Source organism: Lethenteron reissneri, chromosome 8 (assembly GCF_015708825.2).
Source record: "Lethenteron reissneri isolate LAM-NWPU_2019-01 chromosome 8, ASM1570882v1, whole genome shotgun sequence".
Lineage (NCBI taxonomy): Eukaryota > Metazoa > Chordata > Hyperoartia > Petromyzontiformes > Petromyzontidae > Lethenteron > Lethenteron reissneri.
The window spans coordinates 176,220-198,848 of record NC_083786.1 but is presented as its reverse complement, the minus strand read 5'-3'; the positions used below and the strand labels follow the sequence as shown (position 1 = coordinate 198,848).

The 22,629-nt window shown below is 61.6% G+C and overlaps 1 protein-coding gene across 1 annotated transcript in view; it reads right to left on the bottom strand.

Moving 5' to 3' along the window:
- The window catches only part of LOC133361644 (coiled-coil domain-containing protein 162-like), a 197,096-nt gene that overhangs the window by 129,847 nt on the left and 44,620 nt on the right, over nucleotides 1-22,629 (bottom strand). The window contains exons 16-20 of the mRNA XM_061580629.1: nucleotides 19,774-19,912; nucleotides 16,673-16,802; nucleotides 15,795-15,890; nucleotides 15,327-15,685; nucleotides 14,233-14,365 (exon numbers count right to left, since the gene is read on the bottom strand). Of these exons, the coding sequence (XP_061436613.1) occupies nucleotides 14,233-14,365; nucleotides 15,327-15,685; nucleotides 15,795-15,890; nucleotides 16,673-16,802; nucleotides 19,774-19,912 (857 nt within the window). The remainder of the gene's footprint in view (nucleotides 1-14,232; nucleotides 14,366-15,326; nucleotides 15,686-15,794; nucleotides 15,891-16,672; nucleotides 16,803-19,773; nucleotides 19,913-22,629) is intronic.

Below are 22,629 nucleotides of genomic sequence, written 5' to 3'. Positions count from 1 at the left end.
GAGTGTGGGGGTGCGGTGAGCATGGAGTGCGGTGAGCGTTTGGTGCGGTGAGCGTTTGGTGCGTTGAGCTTGGGGTGCGGTGAGCGTGGGGTGCGGTGAGCGTGGGGTGCGGTGAGAGTGGGGTGCGGTGAGCGTGGGGTGCGGTGAGTGTAGAGTGCAGTGAATGTGGGGTGCGGTGAGAGTGGGGTGCGGTGAAAGTGAGGTGCGGTGAGTGTAGAGTGTGGTGAGAGTGGGTGCGGTGAGTGTAGAGTGTGGTAAGCGTGGAGTGCGGTGAGTGTGGGTGCGGTGAGAGTGAGGTGCGGTGAGCGTGGAGTGCGGTGAGAGTGTAGTGCGGTGAGTGTATGGTGCGGTGAGTGTAGGGTGCGGTGAGTGTGCAGTGCGGTGAGAGTGGAGTGCGGTGAACTTGGGGTGCGGTGAGCTTGGGGTGCGGTGAGCGGGGGGTGCGGTGAGCTTGGGGTGCGGTGAGCGTTTGGTGTGCGGTGAGCATTTGGTACGGTGAGCTTGGGGTGCGGTGAGTGTGGGGTGCGGTGAGCGTGGGGTGCGGTGAGCGTGGGGTGCGGTGAGCGTGGGGTGCGGTGAGCGTGGGGTGCGGTGAGCGTGGGGTGCGGTGAGCGTGGGGTGCGGTGAGCGTGGGGTGCGGTGAGCGTGGGGTGCGGTGAGTGTGGGGTGCGGTGAGCTTGGGGTGCGGTGAGCGTGGGGTGCGGTGAGCGTGGGGTGTGGTGTGCGTGGGGTGCGGTGAGAGGGATGCGGTGAGCATGGGGTGCGGTGAGCGTTTGGTGCGGTGAGCGTTTGGTGCGTTAAGCATGGGGATGCAGTGAGCATGGGGTGCGGTGAGAATGGGGTGCAGTGAGCGTGGGGGTGCGGTGAGCGTGGGGCGCGGTGAGCATGGGGTGCGGTGAGGTTTGGTGCGGTGAGCGTTTGGTGCGTTAAGCTTGGGGTGCGGTGAGTGTGGGGTGCGGTGAGCGTGGGGTGCGGTGAGCGTGGAGTGCGATGAGCTTGGGGTGCGGTGAGCTTGGGGTGCGGTGAGCTTGGGGTGCGGTGAGCGGGGGGTGTGGTGAGCTTTGGGTGCGGTGAGCTTGGGGTGCGGTGAGCGTGGGGGCGGTGAGCTTGGGGTGCGGTGAGCGTGGGGTGCAGTGAGCGTGGGGTGCGGTGAGAGTGGGATGCGGTGAGCATGGGGTGCGGTGAGCGTTTGGTGCGGTGAGCATTTGGTGCGTTGAGCTTGGGGTGCGGTGAGAATGGGGTGCGGTGAGCGTGGGGGTGCGGTGAGCGTGGGTGCGGTGAGCATGGGGTGCGGTGAGCGTTTGGTGCGGTGAGTGTTTGGTGCGGTGAGCGTTTGGTGCGTTGAGCTTGGGGTGCGGTGAGTGTTTGGTGCGGTGAGCGTTTGGTGCGGTGAGCGTGGAGTGCAATGAGCGTGGGGTGCGGTGAGCATGGGGTGTGGTGAGCGTTTGGTGCGGTGAGCGTTTGGTGCGTTGAGCTTGGGGTGCGGTGAGTGTGGGGTGCGGTGAGCGTGGGGTGCGGTGAGCATTTGGTTCGGTGAGCGGCGGGGTGCGGTGAGAGGCGGGGTGCGGTGAACGTGGGGTGCGGTGAGAGTGGGGTGCGGTGAGCGTGGGGGTGCGGTGAGCGTGGGGTGCGGTGAGCATGGGGTGCAGTGAGCGTTTGGTGCGGTGAGTGTTTGGTGCGGTGAGCGTTTGGTGCGTTGAGCTTGGGGTGCGGTGAGTGTGGGGTGCGGTGAGCGTGGAGTGCGATGAGCGTGGGGTGCGGTGAGCATGGGGTGTGGTGAGCATTTGGTGCGGTGAGCGTTTGGTGCATTGAGCTTGGGGTGCGGTGAGTGTGGGGTGCGGTGAGCATGGGGTGTGGTGAGAGTTTGGTGCGGTGAGCGTTTGGTGCGTTGAGCTTGGGGTGCGGTGAGTGTGGGGTGCGGTGAATGTGGGGTGCGGTGAGCGTGGGGTGCGGTGAGCGTGGGGGTGCGGTGAGCGTTTGGTGCGGTGAGCGGGGGGTGCGGTGAGCGTGGGGTGCGGTGAGCGTTTGGTTCAGTGAGCGGCGGGGTGCGGTGAGCGGCGGGGTGCGGTGAGCGAGGGGTGCGGTGAGAGTGGGGTGCGGTGAGAGTGGGATGCGGTGAGAGTGGGGTGCGGTGAGCGTTTGGTGCGGTGAGCGTTTGGTGCGTTGAGCTTGGGGTGCGGTGAGTGTGGGGTGCGGTGAGTGTGGGGTGCGGTGAGCGTGGGGTGCGGTGAGCGTGGGGTGCGGTGAGTGTAGAGTGCGGTAAGTGTGGGTGCGGTGAGAGTGGGGTGCGGTGAGCGTGGGGGTGCGGTGAGCGTTTGGTGCGGTGTGCATGGGGTGCGGTGAGAGTGGGATGCGGTGAGCATGGGGTGCGGTGAGCGTTTGGTGCGGTGAGCGTTTGGTGCGTTGAGCTTGGGGTGCGGTGAGTGTGGGGTGCAGTGAGTGTGGGGTTGCGGTGAGTGCGGGGGTGCGGTGAGCATGGGGTGCGGTGAGCATGGGATGTGGTGAGCGTTTGGTGCAGTGAGCGTTTGGTGCGTTGATCTTGGGGTGCGGTGAGTGTGGGGTGCAGTGAGTGTGCGGTGCGGTGAGCTTGGGGTGCGGTGAGCGTGGGGGTGCGGTAAGCGTGGGTTGCGGTGAGCATGGGATGTGGTGAGCGTTTGGTGCGGTGAGCGTGTGGTGCGTTGAGCTTGGGGTGCAGTGAGTGTGGGGTGCGGTGAGCGTGGAGTGCGATGAGCGTGGGGTGCGGTGAGCATGGGATGTGGTGAGCGTTTGGTGCGTTGAGCTTGGGGTGCGGTGAGCGTGGGGGTGCGGTAAGCGTGGGTTGCGGTGAGCATGGGATGTGGTGAGCGTTTGGTGCGGGAGCGTTTGGTGCGTTGAGCTTGGGGTGCGGTGAGCGTGGGGTGCTGTGAGTGTGGGGTGCAGTGAGCTTGGGGTGCGGTGAGATTGGGGTGCGGTGAACTTTGGGTGCGGTGAGCTTGGGGTGCGGTGAGCGTGGGGTGCGGTGAGCGTGGGGTGCGGTGAGCGTGGGGTGCGGTGTGCGTGGGTGCGGTGAGAATGGGATGCGGTGAGCATGGGGTGCGGTGAGAATGGGGTGCAGTGAGCGTGGGGGTGCGGTGAGCGTGGGGCGCGGTGAGCATAGGGTGCGGTGAGGTTTGGTGCGGTGAGCGTTTGGTGCGTTAAGCTTGGGGTGCGGTGAGTGTGGGGTGCGGTGAGCGTGGGGTGCGGTGAGCGTGGAGTGCGATGAGCTTGGGGTGCGGTGAGCTTGGGGTGCGGTGAGCTTGGGGTGCGGTGAGCTTGGGGTGCGGTGAGAATGGGGTGCAGTGAGCGTGGGGGTGCGGTGAGCGTGGGGCGCGGTGAGCATGGGGTGCGGTGAGGTTTGGTGCGGTGAGCGTTTGGTGCGTTAAGCTTGGGGTGCGGTGAGTGTGGGGTGCGGTGAGCGTGGGGTGCGGTGAGCGTGGAGTGCGATGAGCTTGGGGTGCGGTGAGCTTGGGGTGCGGTGAGCTTGGGGTGTGGTGAGCGGGGGGTGTGGTGAGCTTTGGGTGCGGTGAGCTTATGGTGCGGTGAGCGTGGGGGCGGTGAGCTTGGGGTGCGGTGAGCGTGGGGTGCGGTGAGCGTGGGGTGCGGTGAGAGTGGGATGCGGTGAGCATGGGGTGCGGTGAGCGTTTGGTGCGGTGAGCATTTGGTGCGTTGAGCTTGGGGTGCGGTGAGAATGGGGTGCGGTGAGCGTGGGGGTGCGGTGAGCGTGGGGTGCGGTGAGCATGGGGTGCGGTGAGCGTTTGGTGCGGTGAGTGTTTGGTGCGGTGAGCGTTTGGTGCGTTGAGCTTGGGGTGCGGTGAGTGTTTGGTGCGGTGAGCGTTTGGTGCGGTGAGCGTGGAGTGCGATGAGCGTGGGGTGCGGTGAGCATGGGGTGTGGTGAGCGTTTGGTGCGGTGAGCGTTTGGTGCGTTGAGCTTGGGGTGCGGTGAGTGTGGGGTGCGGTGAGCATGGGGTGTGGTGAGAGTTTGGTGCGGTGAGCATTTGGTGCGTTGAGCTTGGGGTGCGGTGAGTGTGGGGTGCGGTGAATGTGGGGTGCGGTGAGCGTGGGGTGCGGTGAGCGTGGGGGTGCGGTGAGCGTTTGGTGCGGTGAGCGGGGGGTGCGGTGAGCGTGGGGTGCGGTGAGCGTTTGGTTCGGTGAGCGGCGGGGTGCGGTGAGCGGCGGGGTGCGGTGAGCGTGGGGTGCGGTGAGAGTGGGGTGCGGTGAGCGTGGGGGTGCGGTGAGCGTGGGGTGCGGTGAGCATGGGGTGCGGTGAGCGTTTGGTGCGGTGAGTGTTTGGTGCGGTGAGCGTTTGGTGCGTTGAGCTTGGGGTGCGGTGAGTGTGGGGTGCGGTGAGCGTGGAGTGCGATGAGCGTGGGGTGCGGTGAGCATGGGGTGTGGTGAGCGTTTGGTGCGGTGAGCCTTTGGTGCATTGAGCTTGGGGTGCGGTGAGTGTGGGGTGCGGTGAGCATGGGGTGTGGTGAGAGTTTGGTGCGGTGAGCGTTTGGTGCGTTGAGCTTGGGGTGCGGTGAGTGTGGGGTGCGGTGAATGTGGGGTGCGGTGAGCGTGGGGTGCGGTGAGCGTGGGGGTGCGGTGAGCGTTTGGTGCGGTGAGCGGGGGGTGCGGTGAGCGTGGGGTGCGGTGAGCGTTTGGTTCGGTGAGCGGCGGGGTGCGGTGAGCGGCGGGGTGCGGTGAGCGTGGGGTGCGGTGAGAGTGGGGTGCGGTGAGAGTGGGATGCGGTGAGAGTGGGGTGCGGTGAGCGTTTGGTGCAGTGAGCGTTTGGTGCGTTGAGCTTGGGGTGCGGTGAGTGTGGGGTGCGGTGAGTGTGGGGTGCGGTGAGCGTGGGGTGCGGTGAGCGTGGGGTGCGGTGAGTGTAGAGTGCGGTAAGTGTGGGTGCGGTGAGAGTGGGGTGCGGTGAGCGTGGGGGTGCGGTGAGCGTTTGGTGCGGTGTGCATGGGGTGCGGTGAGAGTGGGATGCGGTGAGCATGGGGTGCGGTGAGCGTTTGGTGCGGTGAGCGTTTGGTGCGTTGAGCTTGGGGTGCGGTGAGTGTGGGGTGCAGTGAGTGTGGGGGTGCGGTGAGCGCGGGGGTGCGGTGAGCATGGGGTGCGGTGAGCATGGGATGTGGTGAGCGTTTGGTGCAGTGAGCGTATGGTGCGTTGATCTTGTGGTGCGGTGAGTGTGGGGTGCAGTGAGTGTGCGGTGCGGTGAGCTTGGGGTGCGGTGAGCGTGGGGGTGCGGTAAGCGTGGGTTGCGGTGAGCATGGGATGTGGTGAGCGTTTGGTGCGGTGAGCGTGTGGTGCGTTGAGCTTGGGGTGCGGCGAGTGTGGGGTGCGGTGAGCGTGGAGTGCGATGAGCGTGGGGTGCGGTGAGCATGGGATGTGGTGAGCGTTTGGTGCGGTGAGCGTTTGGTGCGTTGAGCTTGGGGTGCGGTGAGCGTGGGGTGCTGTGAGTGTGGGGTGCAGTGAGCTTGGGGTGCGGTGAGATTGGGGTGCGGTGAGCTTTGGGTGCGGTGAGCTTGGGGTGCGGTGAGCGTGGGGTGCGGTGAGCGTGGGGTGCGGTGAGCGTGGGGTGCGGTGTGCGTGGGTGCGGTGAGAATGGGATGCGGTGAGCATGGGGTGCGGTGAGCGTTTGGTGCGGTGAGCATTTGGTGTGTTGAGCTTGGGGTGCGGTGAGCATGGGGGTGCGGTGAGCGTGGGGTGTGGTGGGTGTTTGGTGCGTTGAGCTTGGGGTGCGGTGAGTGTGGGGTGCGGTGAGCGTGGAGTGCGATGAGCGTGGGGTGCGGTGAGCATGGGATGTGGTGAGCGTTTGGTGCGGTGAGCGTTTGGTGCGTTGAGCTTGGGGTGCGGTGAGCGTGGAGTGCGGTGAGTGTGGGGTGCAGTGAGCTTGGGGTGCGGTGAGATTGGGGTGCGGCGAGTGTGGGGTGCGGTGAGCGTGGAGTGCGATGAGCGTGGGGTGCGGTGAGCATGGGATGTGGTGAGCGTTTGGTGCGGTGAGCGTTTGGTGCGTTGAGCTTGGGGTGCGGTGAGCGTGGGGTGCTGTGAGTGTGGGGTGCAGTGAGCTTGGGGTGCGGTGAGATTGGGGTGCGGTGAGCTTTGGGTGCGGTGAGCTTGGGGTGCGGTGAGCGTGGGGTGCGGTGAGCGTGGGGTGCGGTGAGCGTGGGGTGCGGTGTGCGTGGGTGCGGTGAGAATGGGATGCGGTGAGCATGGGGTGCGGTGAGCGTTTGGTGCGGTGAGCATTTGGTGTGTTGAGCTTGGGGTGCGGTGAGCATGGGGGTGCGGTGAGCGTGGGGTGTGGTGGGTGTTTGGTGCGTTGAGCTTGGGGTGCGGTGAGTGTGGGGTGCGGTGAGCGTGGAGTGCGATGAGCGTGGGGTGCGGTGAGCATGGGATGTGGTGAGCGTTTGGTGCGGTGAGCGTTTGGTGCGTTGAGCTTGGGGTGCGGTGAGCGTGGGGTGCGGTGAGTGTGGGGTGCAGTGAGCTTGGGGTGCGGTGAGATTGGGGTGCGGTGAGCTTTGGGTGCGGTGAGCTTGGGGTGCGGTGAGCGTGGGGTGCGGTGAGCTTGGGGTGCGGTGAGCATGGGGTGCGGTGAGCTTGGGGTGTGGTGAGCGTGGGGTGCGGTGAGCGTGGGGTGCGGTGTGCGTGGGTGCGGTGAGCCTTTGGTGTGTTGAGCTTGGGGTGCGGTGAGCATGGGGGTGCGGTGAGCGTGGGGTGTGGTGGGCGTTTGGTGCGGTGAGCGTTTGGTGCGTGGAGCTTGGGGTGCGGTGAGCGTGGAGTGCGATGAGCATGGGGTGCGGTGAGCATGGGGTGTGGTGAGCGTTTGGTGCGGTGAGCGTTTGGTGCGTTGAGCTTTGGGTGCGGTGAGTGTGGGGTGCGATGAGCGTGGGGTGCGGTGAGCATGGGGTGCGGTGAGCGTTTGGTGCGGTGAGCGTTTGGTGCGTTGAGCTTGGGGTGCGGTGAGTGTGGGGTGCGGTGAGTGTGGGGTGCGGTGAGCGTGGGGTGCGGTGAGCGTGGGGTGCGGTGAGTGTAGAGTGCGGTAAGTGTGGGTGCGGTGAGAGTGGGGTGCGGTGAGCGTGGGGGTGCGGTGAGCGTTTGGTGCGGTGTGCATGGGGTGCGGTGAGAGTGGGATGCGGTGAGCATGGGGTGCGGTGAGCGTTTGGTGCGGTGAGCGTTTGGTGCGTTGAGCTTGGGGTGCGGTGAGTGTGGGGTGCAGTGAGTGTGGGGGTGCGGTGAGCGCGGGGGTGCGGTGAGCATGGGGTGCGGTGAGCATGGGATGTGGTGAGCGTTTGGTGCAGTGAGCGTTTGGTGCGTTGATCTTGGGGTGCGGTGAGTGTGGGGTGCAGTGAGTGTGCGGTGCGGTGAGCTTGGGGTGCGGTGAGCGTGGGGGTGCGGTAAGCGTGGGTTGCGGTGAGCATGGGATGTGGTGAGCGTTTGGTGCGGTGAGCGTGTGGTGCGTTGAGCTTGGGGTGCGGCGAGTGTGGGGTGCGGTGAGCGTGGAGTGCGATGAGCGTGGGGTGCGGTGAGCATGGGATGTGGTGAGCGTTTGGTGCGGTGAGCGTTTGGTGCGTTGAGCTTGGGGTGCGGTGAGCGTGGGGTGCTGTGAGTGTGGGGTGCAGTGAGCTTGGGGTGCGGTGAGATTGGGGTGCGGTGAGCTTTGGGTGCGGTGAGCTTGGGGTGCGGTGAGCGTGGGGTGCGGTGAGCGTGGGGTGCGGTGAGCGTGGGGTGCGGTGTGCGTGGGTGCGGTGAGAATGGGATGCGGTGAGCATGGGGTGCGGTGAGCGTTTGGTGCGGTGAGCATTTGGTGTGTTGAGCTTGGGGTGCGGTGAGCATGGGGGTGCGGTGAGCGTGGGGTGTGGTGGGTGTTTGGTGCGGTGAGCGTGTGGTGCGTTGAGCTTGGGGTGCGGTGAGTGTGGGGTGCGGTGAGCGTGGAGTGCGATGAGCGTGGGGTGCGGTGAGCATGGGATGTGGTGAGCGTTTGGTGCGGTGAGCGTTTGGTGCGTTGAGCTTGGGGTGCGGCGAGCGTGGGGTGCGGTGAGTGTGGGGTGCAGTGAGCTTGGGGTGCGGTGAGATTGGGGTGCGGTGAGCTTTGGGTGCGGTGAGCTTGGGGTGCGGTGAGCGTGGGGTGCGGTGAGCTTGGGGTGCGGTGAGCATGGGGTGCGGTGAGCTTGGGGTGTGGTGAGCGTGGGGTGCGGTGAGCGTGGGGTGCGGTGTGCGTGGGTGCGGTGAGCCTTTGGTGTGTTGAGCTTGGGGTGCGGTGAGCATGGGGGTGCGGTGAGCGTGGGGTGTGGTGGGCGTTTGGTGCGGTGAGCGTTTGGTGCGTGGAGCTTGGGGTGCGGTGAGCGTGGAGTGCGATGAGCATGGGGTGCGGTGAGCATGGGGTGTGGTGAGCGTTTGGTGCGGTGAGCGTTTGGTGCGTTGAGCTTTGGGTGCGGTGAGTGTGGGGTGCGATGAGCGTGGGGTGCGGTGAGCATGGGGTGCGGTGAGCGTTTGGTGCGGTGAGCGTTTGGTGCGTTGAGCTTGGGGTGCGGTGAGCGTGGAGTGCGATGAGCGTGGGGTGCGGTGAGCATGGGGTGTGGTGAGCGTTTGGTGTGGTGAGCGTTTGGTGCGTTGAGCTTGGGGTGCGGTGAGTGTGGGGTGCGGTGAGCGTGGGGTGCGGTGAGCGTGGGGTGCGATGAGTGTGGGGTGCGGTGAGCGTTTGGTTCGGTGAGCGGTGGGGTGCGGTGAGCGTGGGGTGCGGTGAGCATGGGGTGCGGTGAGAGTGGGGTGCGGTGAGAGTGGGATGCGGTGAGAGTGGGGTGCGGTGAGCTTGAGGTGCGGTTAGCGTTTGGTGCGGTGAGCGTTTGGTGCGTTGAGCTTGGGGTGCGGTGAGTGTGGGGTGCGGTGAGCGGGGAGTGCGGTGAGTGTGGGGTGCGGTGAGCATGGGATCCGGTGAGCTTGGGGTGCGGTGAGCAGGGGGTGCGGTGAGTGTGGGGTGCGGTGAGCGTGGAGTGCGATGAGCGTGGGGTGCGGTGAGAATGAGGTGCGGTGAGCGTGGGGGTGCGGTGAGAATGAGGTGCGGTGAGCGTGGGGATGCGGTGAGCGTGGGGTGCGGTGAGTGTGGGGTGCGGTGAGCGTTTGGTTCGGTGAGCAGCGGGGTGCGGTGAGCGTGGGGTGCGGTGAGAGTGGGATGCGGTGAGAGTGGGGTGCGGTGAGCTTGGGGTGCGGTGAGCTTGGGGTGCGGTGAGCGTGGGGTGCGGTGAGCGGGGGGTGCGGTGAGCTTGGGGTGGGGTGAGCTTGGGGTGCGGTGAGCTTGGGGTACGGTGAGCTTGGGGTGCGGTGAGCAGGGGGGTGCGGTGAGCGTGGGGTGCGGTGAGCTTGGGGTGCGGTGAGCGGGGGGTGCGGTGAGCTTGGGGTGCGGTGAGCGGGGGGTGCGGTGAGCATGGGGTGCGGTGAGAGTGGGATGCGGTGAGCATGGGGTGCGGTGAGCATGGGGTGCGGTGAGAGTGGGATGCGGTGAGCTTGGGGTGCGGTGAGCGGGGGGTGCGGTGTGCGTGGGGTGCGGTGAGAGTGGGATGCGGTGAGCATGGGGTGCGGTGAGCGTTTGGTGCGGTGAGCGTTTGGTGCGTTGAGCTTGGGGTGCGGTGAGCATGGAGGTGCGGTGAGCGTGGGGTGCGGTGAGCGGGGGGTGCGGTGAGTGTGGGGTGCGGTGAGCGGGGGGTGCGGTGAGCATGGGGTGTGGTGAGCGTGGGGTGCGGTGAGCTTGGGGTGCGGTGAGCTTGGGGTGTGGTGAGCTTTGGGTGCGGTGAGCTTGGGGTGCGGTGAGCGTGGGGTGCGGTGTGCGTGGGGTGCGGTGAGAGTGGGATGCGGTGATAATGGGGGTGCGGTGAGCGTGGGGTGCGGTGAGCGTGGGGTGCGGTGAGTGTGTGGTGCGGTGAGCGTGGGGTGCGGTGAGAGTGGGATGCGGTGAGAGTGGGGTGCGGTGAGCTTGGGGTGCGGTGAACGTGGGGTGCGGTGAGCGTGGGGTGCGGTGAGCGGGGGTGCGGTGAGCGTGGGGTGCGGTGAGCTTGGGGTGCGGTGAGCGGGGGGTGCGGTGAGCTTGGGGTGCGGTGAGAGTGGGATGCGGTGAGCATGGGGTGCGGTGAGCATGGGGTGCGGTGAGAGTGGGATGCGGTGAGCTTGGGTGCGGTGAGCGTGGGGTGCGGTGAGAGTGGGATGCGGTGAGCATGGGGTGCGGTGAGCGTTTGGTGCGGTGAGCGTTTGGTGCGTTGAGCTTGGGGTGCGGTGAGCATGGGGGTGCGGTGAGCGTGGGGTGCGGTGAGAGTGGGATGCGGTGAGCATGGGGTGCGGTGAGCATGGGGTGCGGTGAGAGTGGGATGCGGTGAGCTTGGGTGCGGTGAGCGTGGGGTGCGGTGAGAGTGGGATGCGGTGAGCATGGGGTGCGGTGAGCGTTTGGTGCGGTGAGCGTTTGGTGCGTTGAGCTTGGGGTGCGGTGAGCATGGGGGTGCGGTGAGCGTGGGGTGCGGTGAGAATGTGGTGCGGTGAGCGTGGGGGTGCGGTGAGCGTGGGGTGCGGTGAGCATGGGGTGTGGTGAGCGTTTGGTGCTGTGAGCGTTTGGTGCGTTGAGCTTGGGGTGCGGTGAGTGTGGGGTGCGGTGAGCGTGGAGTGCGGTGAGCGTGGAGTGCGATGAGCGTGGGGTGCGGTGAGCGTGGGGTGTGGTGAGCGTTTGGTGCGGTGAGCATTTGGTGCGTTGAGCTTGGGGTGCGGTGAGTGTGGGGTGGGGTGAGCGTGGGGTGCGGTGAGCGTGGGGTGCGGTGAGCGTGGGGTGCGGTGAGCGGGGGTGCGGTGAGCGTGGGGTGCGGTGAGTGTGGGGTGGGGTGAGCGTGGGGTGCGGTGAGCGTGGAGTGCGGTGAGCGTGGAGTGCGATGAGCGTGGGGTGCGGTGAGCGTGGGGTGTGGTGAGCGTGGGGTGTGGTGAGCGTTTGGTGCGGTGAGCATTTGGTGCGTTGAGCTTGGGGTGCGGTGAGTGTGGGGTGGGGTGAGCGTGGGGTGCGGTGAGCGTGGGGTGCGGTGAGCGTGGGGTGCGGTGAGCGGGGGTGCGGTGAGCGTGGGGTGCGGTGAGTGTGGGGTGGGGTGAGCGTGGGGTGCGGTGAACTTGGGGTGCGGTGAGCGTGGGGTGCGGTGAGCTTGGGGTGCAGTGAGCGGGGGGTGCGGTGAGCTTGGGGTGCGGTGAGAGTGGGATGCGGTGAGCATGGGGTGCGGTGAGCATGGGGTGCGGTGAGAGTGGGATGCGGTGAGCTTGGGTGCGGTGAGCGTGGGGTGCGGTGAGAGTGGGATGCGGTGAGCATGGGGTGCGGTGAGCGTTTGGTGCGGTGAGCGTTTGGTGCGTTGAGCTTGGGGTGCGGTGAGCATGGGGGTGCGGTGAGCGTGGGGTGCGGTGAGAGTGGGATGCGGTGAGCATGGAGTGCGGTGAGCATGGGGTGCGGTGAGAGTGGGATGCGGTGAGCTTGGGTGCGGTGAGCGTGGGGTGCGGTGAGAGTGGGATGCGGTGAGCATGGGGTGCGGTGAGCGTTTGGTGCGGTGAGCGTTTGGTGCGTTGAGCTTGGGGTGCGGTGAGCATGGGGGTGCGGTGAGCGTGGGGTGCGGTGAGAATGTGGTGCGGTGAGCGTGGGGGTGCGGTGAGCGTGGGGTGCGGTGAGCATGGGGTGTGGTGAGCGTTTGGTGCTGTGAGCGTTTGGTGCGTTGAGCTTGGGGTGCGGTGAGTGTGGGGTGCGGTGAGCGTGGAGTGCGGTGAGCGTGGAGTGCGATGAGCGTGGGGTGCGGTGAGCGTGGGGTGTGGTGAGCGTTTGTTGCGGTGAGCATTTGGTGCGTTGAGCTTGGGGTGCGGTGAGTGTGGGGTGGGGTGAGCGTGGGGTGCGGTGAGCGTGGGGTGCGGTGAGCGTAGAGTGTGGTGAGTGTGGGGTGCGGTGAGAGTGGGGTGCGGTGAGCGTGGGGGTGCGGTGAGCGTTTAGTGCGGTGAGCGGGGGGTGCGGTGAGCGTGGGGTGCGGTGAGCATTTGGTGCGTTGAGCTTGGGGTGCGGTGAGTGTGGGGTGCGGTGAGCGTGGGGTGCGGTGAGCGTGGGGTGCGGTGAGCGTAGAGTGCGGTGAGTGTGAGGTGCGGTGAGAGTGGGGTGCGGTGAGCGTGGGGGTGCGGTGAGCATTTGGTGCGGTGAGCGGGGGGTGCGGTGTGCGTGGGGTGCGGTGAGCATGGGGTGCAGTGAGAGTGGGATGCGGTGAGCTTGGGGTGCGGTGAGCGGGGGGTGCGGTGTGCGTGGGGTGCGGTGAGAGTGGGATGCGGTGAGCATGGGGTGCGGTGAGAGTGGGGTGCGGTGTGCGTGGGGTGCGGTGAGAGTGGGATGCGGTGAGCATGGGGTGCGGTGAGCGTTTGGTGCGGTGAGCGTTTGGTGCGTTGAGCTTGGGGTGCGGTGAGCATGGGGGTGCGGTGAGCGTGGGGTGCGGTGAGAATGTGGTGCGGTGAGCGTGGGGGTGCGGTGAGCGTGGGGTGCGGTGAGCATGAGGTGTGGTGAGCGTTTGGTGCTGTGAGCGTTTGGTGCGTTGAGCTTGGGGTGCGGTGAGTGTGGGGTGCGGTGAGCGTGGAGTGCAGTGAGCGTGGAGTGCGATGAGCGTGGGGTGCGGTGAGCATGGGGTGTGGTGAGCGTTTGGTGCGGTGAGCATTTGGTGCGTTGAGCTTGGGGTGCGGTGAGTGTGGGGTGGGGTGAGTGTGGGGTGTGGTGAGTGTGGGGTGCGGTGAGAGTGGGGTGCGGTGAGCGTGGGGGTGCGGTGAGCGTTTAGTGCAGTGAGCGGGGGGTGCGGTGAGCGTGGGGTGCGGTGAGCGTTTGGTGCGTTGAGCTTGGGGTGCGGTGAGTGTGGGGTGCGGTGAGTGTGGGGTGTGGTGAGCGTAGAGTGCGGTGAGTGTGAGGTGCGGTGCGGTGAGTGTGGGGTGTGGTGAGCGTAGAGTGCGGTGAGTGTGAGGTGCGGTGAGAGTGGGGTGCGGTGAGTGTGGGGTGTGGTGAGCGTAGAGTGCGGTGAGTGTGAGGTGCGGTGAGAGTGGGGTGCGGTGAGCGTGGGGTTGCGGTGAGCATTTGGTGCGGTGAGCGGCGGGGTGCGGTGAGCATGGAGTGCGGAGAGCACGGGGTCCGGTGAGCTTGGAGTGCGGTGAGCGGCGGGTGCGGTGAGCGTGGGGTGCGGTGAGAGTGGGATGCGGTGAGCGTGGGGTGTGGTGAGCGTTTGGTGCGGTGAGCGTTTGGTGTGTTGAGCTTGGGGTGCGGTGAGTGGGGGGTGCGGTGAGCGTGGGGTGCGGTGAGCGTTTGGTGCGGTGAGCGTGGGGTGCGAGGAACATGGAGTGCGGTGAGCATGGAGTCCGGTGAGTGTGGGGTGCGGTGAGCGTGGGGTACGGTGAGTGTGGGGGTGCGGGGAGCATGGAGTGCAGTGAGCGTTTGGTGCGGTGAGCATTTGGTGCGTTGAGCTTGGGGTGCGGTGAGCGTGGGGTGCGGTGAGCGTTTGGTTCGGTGAGCGGCGGGGTCCCGTGAGTGTGGGGTGCGGTGAGCGTGGGGTGCGGTGAGAGTGGGGTGCGGTGAGAGTGGGATGCGGTGAGTGGGGTGCGGTGAGCTTGGGGTGCGGTGAGCTTGGGGTGCGGTGAGCGTGGGGTGCGGTGAGAGTGGGATGCGGTGAGCATGGGGTGCGGTGAGCGTTTGGTGCGGTGAGCGTTTGGTGTGTTGAGCTTGGGGTGCGGTGAGCGGGGGGTGCGGTGAGCGTGGGGTGCGGTGAGCGTTTGGTGCGGTGAGCGTGGGGTGCGGGGAGCATGGGGTCCGGTGAGCGTGGGGTGCGGTGAGTGTGGGGGTGCGGTGAGCATGGAGTGCGGTGAGCGTTTGGTGCAGTGAGCGTTTGGTGCGTTGAGCTTGGGGTGCGGTGAGCGTGGGGTGCGGTGAGCGTGGGGTGCGGTGAGCGTGGGGTGCGGTGAGTGTAGAGTGCAGTGAATGTGGGGTGCGGTGAGAGTGGGGTGCGGTGAAAGTGAGGTGCGGTGAGTGTAGAGTGTGGTGAGAGTGGGTGCGGTGAGTGTAGAGTGTGGTAAGCGTGGAGTGCGGTGAGTGTGGGGTGCGGTGAGAGTGGGGTGCGGTGAGCGTGGAGTGCGGTGAGAGTGGAGTGCGGTGAGTGTATGGTGCGGTGAGTGTAGGGTGCGGTGAGTGTGCAGTGCGGTGAGAGTGGAGGCCCTCACCTGCGCCATGCGGACGTCCACCTCGGAAGCCCCCGCTGGGGCCGCCATGGCCTCCTCCAGCCGAGCCTCCCCCGGCACATCTAGTCCCATGCGGCACGCGACGGCCTTCAGCGCCGGGGCCAGGATCTCCACCCTGGCGGCAGCGACCGCACGCTACTCGTCAGCGCTTCAGCGCTCAGACCGCAGCCAACAGCGCCATATTTGTTTGCTTGTGTAAGGAATGCCGAGAGATGAACCCTATCAGGAAATAAATAAATAAATAAAGTTACGTGACCTCACTGGGTATAACGGCACCTCGTGAGTTCTAATAACGAGCCCAACTCTCATTGGCGAAATGCTGTCCCAGCTGACGATGTAGGGCACACGCCCAATCGGACTTGAAGGTGGAGATCATTCAAATTCAAAACGAGGGGTCGGTTGGGAGACCGTTAGGAGAAATACATGGGATTGGTGGAGAGTCACGGGATGAGTAAGGGCAGGGATAGAAGGAGGTTCAGAGTGTCTGAACGGGGTGATTCCCTGATATGAGACAAACGCGTACTGTGCGCAAGACGTGATCAAGACGAAGTTCAAGACTCACTCGGCTACTCCTTGATGCTTGTAGTTTGTGCAAGGTGTAAACGACATGTATTGCACGGAATTACACGACGCATGGGCTATGAATTCCACTCTGTGTGTGATTATTTATTTGGGTATTGTTCTTCTTCATATGGCTGATGTTGATTAAGAGCAAAAAAAACTCAAATTGTACATGCGGATACTTGATGATAATGCACAAAAGGGAAATTAGAAACCCTCAGGCAGTGTGCGCAGACTGTGGTCACTTCCCAGAACAGAACCATGGGACGTGCAACGCCGACGCCAAATTCACAAACATGAAGGAGGAGGCATCACCACAGCGATGATTCACCACTGCGCCATGCCCGACGCAACCGCCTGGCTCACGAACCACCTGGACGTGACGCTGCTCGCCTGTCACCGAGCGCGTAGCGGATATCCAGCAGCGAGCGGCATGCTCTATGGCGCGATTCCCCCCGCGAGAACCACCGTAACCAGTGAACCGCGGCACGTCGGCACCGGCCGGCGCGTCTCACCTGTACGCCTTGCCAAGCCCGGCAGCGTCGCTCACTCCTGGCCGCTGGCGCCCCCACTCCGCCTTGAGGAGCTCTAGCCGCTTGCACAGTAGCAGGAACGCTTCGAGCAGCGCAAGGGTCGACAGCGGGTCGGCCCGCGGCGTGCCGGGGAGGGGTGGGGCCAGCAGCGTCCCTCCCCCATCGTTGTCGTCGTCGTCATCACCGCTGCCATGAGGAGCACGTTCTGCCGGCGGGGCCACGACAGACGCGGCCCCGCCGGCGGCCGCTGTCTGCAGGACGTCCTCCAAGAGCAGTGAGACGCCGAGCATCTCACCGTTGAGGGCCCGACGCCCGCTGTCCGTCAGTCCGCACAGACGCAGCTGGATGTGAAGACAAACGGATAAAGGGGCACGTGAAATGGACTCTGGAGGAAAAAGAGATTTGATGGCGGTGGTTTCCTCTGGCCCGTGCCCGTCGAGCGTCACTGACCTGCAGGCCATGTTGCGTCTGCCACAGCTGGCCGATCATCCCCGGGTAGGGCCCCTCTGTGTTCAGGAATGACCTCCAGGGGAAGAGCTCCGCGGCCTGTGTGGGGAGCACAGGAATAGGAGAGGCTACGCGCCGCCAGGCTTCTTGTGGTGGCGTTCGCATGGAGACTGCTACTGGGATGTATTATTGGCCTAAGCCCAATTATTTTCAAGGACACCTTGAGTGACTGCTACTATAATATTGTTTTTTTTGGGTTAGATCACGTAAATATAAATGTGTCGTTAAACCTGCCATCACCCGACACAACCAATTAGTAAGGTTTGTCACGTAAACAGAACATGCCAATTCGTAACTCGTACAGCACACCGGTGTGTTGGAGAGCGAATCCATAACATTTACAATCTGAGTGAGTGAGTAGGGTGGAAACGCCGGTGCGATCGTGTAAGTGAGTGAGTGAGGTAGAGACGCCGGTGGTATTGTGTAAATGATTGAGCGAGGTGGAGACGTTGGTGGGATCGTGTAAGTGAGTGTGGTGGAAACGCCGGTGGTATCGTGTAAATGATTGAGTGAGGTGGAGACGTTGGTGGGATCGTGTAAGTGAGTGAGTGAGGTGGAGACGTTGGTGGGATCGTGTGAGTGAGTGAGTGGGGTGGAGACGCCGGTGGGATCGTGTAAATGAGTGAGTGAGGTGGAGATGTTGGTGGGATCGTGTAAGTGAGTGAGTGAGGTGGAGACACCGGTGGGATCGTGTAAGTGAGCGAATTATTGAGGTGGAGATGCCGGTGCGGCTTTGAATGTTGCCGCTGGTGAAGGCTGCATGGAAGCCGGTGCTGGAGGGAGACGGAGGGGGCAGATGGAGCGAGCGCAAGGGGCGGCACCTGTGTGCTGCCCGGCTGCACGGGCTGCGGCAGGCGCAGCGCCGCTCCATACAGGCTGGCGGCAGGGACATCCGCGAGTGCACGGGCCGTGGTGCTCGCCTCCTCGCTCACTCGCACGGCGCCGCTGTCCCTGCGTGCAGCATGCATGCAACAAGCAGGAGACATCGCGGCATCATCGCCACGAAGCCGCGGCAAGTTGGTGCCGGGCTGGCGGCACACTGAGCCTACGTGGCCTCACAAGTTCCGATATGGGTAGGCCATGCACGTACGCGCAGATAACAGAAATGTCAACTTGTGACGTACCTCCACCGCCCAGGGTTGCTTGCTCTCGTAGAGGGAGAGAACGACTCAGAGGGGCGAGGCCGAACCACAACAATTGCCCAATTGTGGTCTTCTATATATTAAAGTATTATTCAGGTATTATTGGCCAATTAACGTTGCAAAGTGATTTCCTGCTCAAATTAGTTTGAGGTGGTCTGGCTCTCTTGTTTACAGTCCGAAGCATTCCTACGGCAAGGACGAGTTTATCCATAGGAGAGCCACTAGGAGATACACAATTACAAATGTGTGTGCACACGTACACTCAAAAGGGGCCTACGTCTCCTCGACCATGCATCACTCTGGGTGTTTCACAACAGCCCATGGCCAGGTACAGCCAATGAGCCCTTATGAAGGCGGAAACAGGCATCCTTTTCTGTCATACTGCAAGAAAAAAACGTGACCCCTTCGGTGGCATTCTGTTCCTCTATTAGCCTCGCTGAGGCCGTATCAAATCCACACAGCGCTACAATCACGCACACGTATGTTCGCATGAGGACTCGTCCCGTTAAGACGCACTTCTCAAGGTGGTTATTTTTGTCATATCTGCCAACAGTCAGTGGGCGCAGCAGGTGAGCAGTGAGGTCCGCTCCAGAGGCGCTCTCTTCCCAACGTAACACATCGGCTACTCGCTTCAGGCTGAGTCAACTTAGATGGGGACACTACCAACTGAGCACAGGGATATGCCTGGCCAGGATTCAAACCTGTTCACAGGATTGGGGTTACTATGTATATATAATTGCTCCTAGCAAGACACAAAGATAAAGATCCCCCATATAGCCTTATAACAGGCAATTGCGATTAGCGAACGATACACGAGGGGCTTGGTGGCCAACGCCACGCCCGGTTGCCTTTTGTCCCTGCAGTGCCGATGTTCATGCACCGTACCTGGTACTCATTTCGAGAATAATTCACCTAGGGGAGGCCCAGGAGCAGTTCAAATAATCGCCACTGTCATTGGTCGTCAGTGGGAATCGAACTCGGGTCGCCGGGTTCGGAGCGCAACGTGCTAACCACTGCCCCACCGCTCGTTCCGGCGTGCGCGCTCGCTCGGCTACTCGGTTTGATTTGACGGTCACCATTGTGGCGCTAACAGCGGCAGCCTGCGCAACTAAGCTGTATCTTCTTGGTTCTTTCGGTAAAGTCACGTAGAAGGGAAGTAATAAAATAATAAAAATAAAACATAAGAAAATAATTCTCACGATGTTTCGGCTACAACGCAAGCAGCCGTCTTCAGGTGAAGAATGAGACACTGCCAAGCTTGGAGCTTATATATAAGCTGGGTTGGAGGTGGAAGAAGAGCGCCTTAACAAAAGAATGTGCATATCAAGAGGAATATATTCATGGGAAATGCGTAGGAGGTGGGCGGGGGGGTTTCAAAGTCATATTATGCCCATGCATTATGCAGGATTAGCAGCATCAAAGGGAGGGGGTAGGGGGTAGCATTAACAAAGGGAGGGAATAGTATGTAGAAGCAATGAAACATGTCAATGGGAGAGCGGTGACAGGAGACCCGCAGCAGAGCAAATAATGCATTCGCTGTGGAGAACACAAGATACAGTCAATGCCAGTGAGTGGACTGCGGTCTGAAAGTCACCGTAAACGTGAACAACAATCAGTTAAGATCCGAAATGGTTTATTACATCCTTCCAATGATTGCTGAGCCAGAATTCATCTTCTCGGTTGAAATTGTCTCTGTGTTTGTATATGTGGATGGCCTCATGAACGAATCTCTCATGGTAGCCAGATGGCTTGCAGAGAACCTCTGTCTTGGAGAAGTCAATGTCATGTGAGCCCACTGAATTGTAACAGTGATCTGCCACGGCTGAGGTGTTTGTCCTACCGCGTTTCAGGTCTGCTTTATGTTCACGGATGCGGTCCGAGACATGTCGTTTGGTTTCTCCAATGTAAATGCTACCACAGAGGAAACTTGGTTTGTAGACGCCAGGGTACTGTATGTCTGGAACCACGTCTTTTACAGACGGGACCAGATCACGGATTTTATGTACTATGTTGAATCGGACCTGCATCTTGTGTTTAATCAGGATTTTGGAGATCTTTTTTGTGACCCCAGCAATGTAGGGTAAGGTGATGATTTTGAAAGGCTCCTCAACAGGATCCTTCTTGATGGTTGGAGTGATGGCTTTACGGATTGTGTAGTCGGAGTAACCATTAGCCTTAAGAGCTTGGCGTACGTGTTCGAGTTCACTGGCAATGTGTTCCTGGTCGGAGATGCATTGGGCTCTATGGCATAAAGTCTTGATGAGGGAGTTCTTCTGGGATGGATGGTGGTGGGAATCCGGTTTTAGGTAGGCATCCGTATGGGTGGCTTTCCTGTAGACAGAGTGGCTCATTGAACCATCAGGTCTCCTTTTAATTAGGACATCCAAAAAGGGTAGCTTGCCATCTTTTTCGACTTCCATGGTGAATCTGATGGCTGGGTGTATGGAATTGATGTGGTCGAGAAATTGGTCTAGAGCAGGCCGGCCATGTGGCCAGATGATAAAAGTGTCATCTACGTACCTCTTCCATAAGAACCAAGAAGATGAATCCCTGCAGTCACGAAAGCTTTAAATCGCAATTTAACTAAGCTGTACTTTTTATTTTATTGATAGCAGGTAAGGCCCACTGAGCTATACAGTCTCACTTTTTTTAGAAGTGACCCGGCCACAAATGATATCTCAACAAAGGGGCTTATCATCACGTGATCATTTATAGCAGCAGCTTGACGTTGATTCTAATGCCACCGACGTCCCGAAGATGCCCAAAGCCCAGCAACTCACCTGAGGCTGTTGCTGCTGGCCGCCTCAAACTTGAGCAGCATCACCTGGCGGTACCGACACAGGAGCTCGGCCGCCTGCTCGGGGCTCCTGGGGTCCTTGAGCTCATCCAGCTGCCTCTGGATCTCATGCAGCTCGCTCTCTACAGGGGGCATGGTCACACAGCAGCACGGCACGGTCACACAGCAGCACGGCACGGTCACACAGCAGCACGGCATCGTCACACAGCAGCACGGCACCGTCACACAGCAGCACGGCATCGTCACACAGCAGCACGGCACCATCACACAGCAGCACGGCATCGTCACACGGCAACACGGCACCGTCACACAGCAGCACGGCACCGTCACACAGCAGCACGGCATCGTCACACAGCAGCACGGCATCGTCACACAGCAGCACGGCACGGTCACACAGCAGCACGGCATCGTCACACAGCAGCACGGCATCGTCACACAGCAACACGGCACCATCACACAGCAGCACGGCACCGTCACACAACAGCACGGCACCGTCACACAGCAGCACGGCACCGTCACACAGCAGCACGGCATCGTCACACAGCAACACGGCACCGTCACACAGCAGCACGGCATCGTCACACAGCAGCACGGCATCGTCACACAGCAACACGGCATTGTCACACAGCAGCACGGCATCGTCACACGGCAACACGGCATCGTCACACAGCAGCACGGCATCGTCACACAGCAGCACGGCACGGTCACACAGCAGCACGGCACGGTCACACAGCAGCACGGCACGGTCACACAGCAGCACGGCATCGTCACACGGCAACACGGCATCGTCACACAGCAGCACGGCACTGTCACACAGCAGTACGGCATCGTCACACAGCAGCACGGCATCGTCACACAGCAGCACGGCACCGTCACACAGCAGCACGGCACCGTCACACAGCAGCACGGCACCGTCACACAGCAGCACGGCATCATCACACGGCAACACGGCATCGTCACACAGCAGCACGGCACCGTCACACAGCAACACGGCATCGTCACACAGCAGCACGGCATCGTCACACGGCAGCACGGCATCGTCACACGGCAGCACGGCATCGTCACACGGCAACACGGCATCGTCACACGGCAGCACGGCATCGTCACACAGCAGCACGGCACGGTCACACAGCAGCACGGCACCGTCACACAGCAGCACGGCACCGTCACACAGCAACACGGCACCGTCACACAGCAACACGGCACGGTCACACAGCAGCACGGCACCGTCACACAGCAGCACGGCACCGTCACACAGCAGCACGGCATCGTCACACAGCAGCACGGCACGGTCACACAGCAGCACGGCACCGTCACACAGCAGCACGGCACCGTCACACAGCAACACGGCACCGTCACACAGCAACACGGCACCGTCACACAGCAGCACGGCATCGTCACACAGCAGCACGGCACCGTCACACAGCAGCACGGCATCGTCACACAGCAGCACGGCACGGTCACACAGCAGCACGGCACCGTCACACAGCAGCACGGCACCGTCACACAGCAGCAGCGTGGCTTCACCCCCAGCGAGGGCTGCACTGGGGCACCAGCTGCTTCTCTCAGTCGCTGGCTTGGAAGTTCACAACACAGCTCCTGCCAGCATCCTCCCTCAAGCGAGCTTGTGGCAGCACTTATCTCCAGTGGCAGTCCACAGTCTGTGGTGGAAAATCCACGTTCCCATGGCAGGGACCAGTTTATCCCAAAGGGATAACCCCTGCTGACATCCCGCAATGCGGTACTCGTTTTCGATTTAAAGCTTTCGTGACTGCAGGGATTCATCTTCTTGGTTCTTTCACCTTACCCTACATTGCTGGGGTCACAAAAAAGATCTCCAAAATCCTGATTAAACACAAGATCCAGGTCCGATTCAACACAGTACATAAAATCCGTAATCTGGTCCCGTCTGTAAAAGATGTGGTTCCAGACATACAGTACCCTGGCGTCTAGAAACTAAGTTGCCTCTGTGGTAGCAGTTACATTGGGGAAACCAAACGACATGTCTCGGACCGCATCCGTGAACATAAAGCAGACCTGAAACACGGTAGGACAAACACCTCAGCCGTGGCAGATCACTGTTACAACTCAGTGGGCTCACATGACATTGACTTCTCCAAAACAGAGGTTCTCTGCAAGCCATCTGGCTACCATGAGAGATTCGTTCATGAGGTGATCCACATATACAAACACAGAGACAATTTCAACCGAGAAGATGGATTCTGGCTTAGCAATCATTGGAAGGACGTAATAAACCATTTCGGATCTTAACTGATTGTGTTCACGTTTACGGTGACTTTCAGACCGCGTTCCACTCACTGGCATTGTATTCTCCGCAGGGAATGGATTCTTTGCTCCGCTGCAAGTTTTCCCCCCACGACTCACCCATTGACACGACGGTCAATGGTACAGTGTATAATAACAAATAGTATAACATTTATATGCTTAATACAATGTACAAAGTAATATATAGTATCGTAATTGTATAGTAAACATATAGCAGTGTGATACACGTTAGGGTGGGTAAAATAATACATAGTGTTATATTAAAATGTATAAGGTGGTATATAGCAATACAGTATATAATTTAATGTTGGGTTTATCTATGGCAGTATGGTGTATGCTCGTGTAATGTAAGAGAATAAAGTTTAGATGGAAGCATATTATATAATTTTTACGACGTATAATTGTAATGTATTACTTGCTGTTAGTAACTCAGCTTATTGTAGAGTATAGTAAATATACTGATGGTGCTATGCAGTTTATACTTTAGTTTTTTTTAATGTAGTTTATACTTTAGTTTTCTACGTGGTTGTTTAGTAACTGCAGCTACATACTA